The 4,000-nt window shown below is 47.8% G+C and overlaps 1 protein-coding gene across 1 annotated transcript in view; it reads left to right on the forward strand.

Moving 5' to 3' along the window:
• Pmvk (phosphomevalonate kinase) overlaps positions 1–4,000 on the forward strand; it is a 9,713-nt gene that overhangs the window by 1,973 nt on the left and 3,740 nt on the right. The window contains exons 2-3 of the mRNA XM_021157650.1: positions 665–728; positions 3,043–3,195. Coding sequence (XP_021013309.1) covers positions 665–728; positions 3,043–3,195 — 217 coding nt within the window. The remainder of the gene's footprint in view (positions 1–664; positions 729–3,042; positions 3,196–4,000) is intronic.

Below are 4,000 nucleotides of genomic sequence, written 5' to 3' on the forward strand. Positions count from 1 at the left end.
GATGGTTGTGAGCCACCATGTGGTTGCTGGGATTTGAACTCTGGACCTTTGGAAGAGCAGTCGGGTGCTCTTACCCACTGAGCCATCTCACCAGCCCCAAGTTCTGCTATTGTTAAATGGGCATTACATGGGATGGCTAAAAGAATCAAAGGAGCCAACCTGTCCGGGAATACAGTGTTAGCTATTTTAATTTACTGTTTCATTACCCACAATGTTACTTTAAAGCGGGGAGCACCTATTTCATAGCATATAGGAAACAATTGTAAGTACACCGAGTAACTCAGGGCAAATTATTAATGTTGCGGTAACCAGGCCAACGTTTACTAAGGTCTCTGTGGCTCTGAGAGAACGCCTTTGGAGTCCCAGCATAAACCTGATCCAACCAGAACATCAGCAGGTCTAGAGTTTCCTACGGCAATTATTTAATGCCTTCTGCCTGTTCAGGGCTCCTTTATATTCCTTTGACTTTTGTAATAGTCCTGTGTGACGGTGGGGCAGATGATGCTATTATTTTATCAATGAGCAAAGAGGATCAGAGAAGGGGAGGCCAAGAGTAGAAATTCCTATGGTAGAAATGAGCAACAGAGGCACTACACTCCTCTTTTGGACACTGGAGACTGTTGGCAGCACAGGATTAACTGGGTTCTGATTCCTTGTCCCATAGACTTGGAGGTAACATCTGTGCTATCCTGCGGCTCTCTGGTCCACTCAAGGAGCAGTATGCTCGGGTAGGTGGTGGCTTGTGGCTTCTGGGGGCGCTGGGATGAGCCTGCTCTTGGAGAAATGGCTACTGCTTGAGTCACTGGCTCAAGAGAGTCTAGATCTGAGGCCCTATCTTAAGGACAGACAAACAAGAAAAGGAAGGGGTCCAGGAAGGGCTGTAGGTGCTTGAGTTGGCAGCTCTGATGCCTCCTATCTTACAGGATCTGTACTATAATCCCCTTTCTTCAACTGTGTCACACTGGCATACTCTGCCACCCACCTGGCCTAATACAACCCTGGGATTCTCAGGGCTTGGGAAGAGGGTGCAGTTGATAAAATGCTTGCTGTGACCTGATTTCTATCCTGAATACCTACAGAAAAAGCCAGGCAATTGTGCTGTAATCCCAGCACTAGGGAGGCAGAGACAGGCAGATCTCTGTAGCTTGCTTGCCAGCCAGCTTGGCCTAATTGGTGAGGTCCCGGTCCCAGTGGGAGACCTTATCTCAAAAACAAAATAAAAACCTCAAGGTGGATGGAGCAGTATCTGAGATTGCAGACCTGTAATCGAGTGTAGACGCACAGGTACACACCTTTCCCCCAAAGAAATTTAGGCACATCAACTGTCAGGACACAGGGTTAGGTGGGCGGAAAGCGAGATGTAGAGCAGTGTGCAGATGGTCCTAGTCAGTCTGGTTTTGGTATAACACAGCAGCTGAGACTGGGTACTTTGTACAGAAAAGAGATATATAACACATAGTTGTGAAGGTCCAAGAACATGGTGTTAGTATTCTCTTAGCTTCTGGTAAGGGCCTTATGGTGGGAGGACAGTGGACAAAAGAAAGATCACGTGGTAGGAGGACTGAGGAGAGAGGCCTGGAGCTGTATATATTGACCAATCCAGTCCCACAGAAGTGGGAACTCATTAGTCCTCTCTAAGAGCCACAATCCCTCAGAGGCACCATGTCCCAATACCACCACATTGGGGACAAGGCTAAACAGGAGATTTGGTGGGGACAAACCATACTAATGACTGAGAATTAGAATTATACCTGGTGGTGAATGCATTTCATCTCAGTTCTTGGAAGGCAGAGGCAGGTAGATCTCTGTGAATTTGAGGCCTGCCTGGTCTACAAAGAGAGTCCAGGCCAGCCAGGTTATGGTGTGAGACCCTGTCTAAAAAAAAAAAAAAAGGTATATCTGTTCTATATCCAGTTCTTCTTTAGGTACATATATGAAGTGCTTGCCCCTTTGAACATTGTTCCAGCTGTGAGGGATGTTCCAGATGTGAGTTTCTGTACTGCTGGAAAAGATACCACTGGAACCGCAGTGCTGGCTGGCACAGGGAGAAGAAGAGGGGAGGAGAAGAGATTTTTTTGTTGTTGTTTTTTGTTTTTGTTTTTTTTGAGACAGGGTTTCTCTGTATAGCCCTGGCTGTCCTGGAACTCACTTTGTAGACCAGGCTGGCCTCGAACTCAGAAATCCAGAGAAGAGATTTTTATTGCAAACAAATGCATCTCTTTTGAATTTTGGTTGTTGTTACTTTACTACTACTATTAATATTATTATTATTTTGAAACAGGGTTTCCCTATATATCTCTGCCTGGCCTGGAACTCTCTTTGTAGACCAGGCTAGCCTTAAACTCATAGGGATACACCTACTTCTGCCTCCTGAGTGCTGGGATTAAAGGTGTGAGCCACCACCTCCTGGCTATGGGTTATATTTTTGAGACTACCTTTCTATTCTGGAGCCTTCTGGGTAGAGCCTTTGCTTGCCATTGTCTCTGGAGAAGAGGAGGGAAGGCTTAGAAGCAGCTCCCTGGGGGTCAGGGTAGCCCCTCCTGTCTGAGGGTTCCTCTGGGTGTACAAGGTCCTAGGAATGCCCAGAACCAAATGAAGCAATGCTATTTCAGCCAAGTGCCAGGACGTTGGGTATGGGAAAGGAGAAGAAGAGGGAGACTTATCTCTCTGGGGTTTTTCATGGAGGCAAAAGATGCCAGAAGGACACAAGACTTCTGACTGGAAACACTATAGGCTAAGTTTGTGCCCAGGGGCTGCAAACTAACTTCAAGATTAGTTTAAGCCGGAAGTAACTGGAAGGAGGTAACCCTCAGAAGAGAAAAAATGACACCATACATGTCAAACAGTTTTGGAATTATCTAAGACCTCCCAGCTTTGGGTATCTTGGGGGGGGGGGGTGTCTTCCTTTGTAAGGCTCGCCTCCTGACTGCCTTTGTCAGTGTCCAAGCTGGCTAGTGACTACAGGGAGGTGCCAGGTAGGACTGGTTCTTCCTGCTTCAGGAAGGATTGTGGGACTGTGTCATAGATGGACTTGCATTGCAGGAGCATGACTTGGACTTCCAGAGACTTCTGGATGCAAGCACCTACAAGGAGACCTATCGGAGGGACATGATCTGTTGGGGGGAGCAGAAGCGCCAGGCAGACCCAGGCTTCTTCTGCCGGAAGATTGTGGAAGGCGTGTCCCAGCCTATCTGGGTAAGGGGGCTCGGCCTTGGCGTACAAAACAGGTCTTCCCAACCCTCTCCTGGGGCCATCTCTCATCTTCACTGCTACCTTCTGTCCATGTCCTTCCGCCCACCTCGCTAGCATCTCAGAAGTCCTCCTGCCTCTGTAGGCCATCTCTGGACAGGAGCCAGGGTGACTTAAAAAGTAAGCCCTGTATCAGTGGAATGTGGAGAATGTGCTCTTAAACCCCCCCCCCACACACACACACACAAGTAAAGTCCGAGTTTTGATGTGAATGTTGGCACTCCCGAGTTCCTCTCCATCCTAACAGAGCTGTAGCCACCAGCCAGCGTCTCTTACATCAGTTATGTACTTGTGACTTTGCTTTTTTTCCTTCTTGCCTTCCCTTCTGTTTTCTTTTCTCTCTGTTTCATTATTTATTTATTTAGACAATGTTTTACTATGTTGTCAGGGCCAGCTACTTTGTAGACTAGGATGGCCCCAGACACTCACAGAGATCCACCTGCCTCTGCCTCCCAAGTGCCAGAATTAAATGTGTGTACCACCACACCTAGCAGATCATGCCTTTGCCTGTCTTTTTCCTGCCCGGCTGCCCCTTCCTGACCTTTTGACCTGATTTACTCTGACACTTTTCAATGCCTCCATTGGGAAGCCTTCCTTGATATACACCATTGTCTTTTCTTTTTTTTTTTTTTTTTTGGTTTTCAAGACAGGGTTTCTCGGGCCGGGCGTGGTGGCGCACGCCTTTAATCCCAGCACTCGGGAGGCAGAGGCAGGCGGATTTCTGAGTTCGAGGCCAGCCTGGGCTACAGAG

Source organism: Mus caroli, chromosome 3 (assembly GCF_900094665.2).
Source record: "Mus caroli chromosome 3, CAROLI_EIJ_v1.1, whole genome shotgun sequence".
Lineage (NCBI taxonomy): Eukaryota > Metazoa > Chordata > Mammalia > Rodentia > Muridae > Mus > Mus caroli.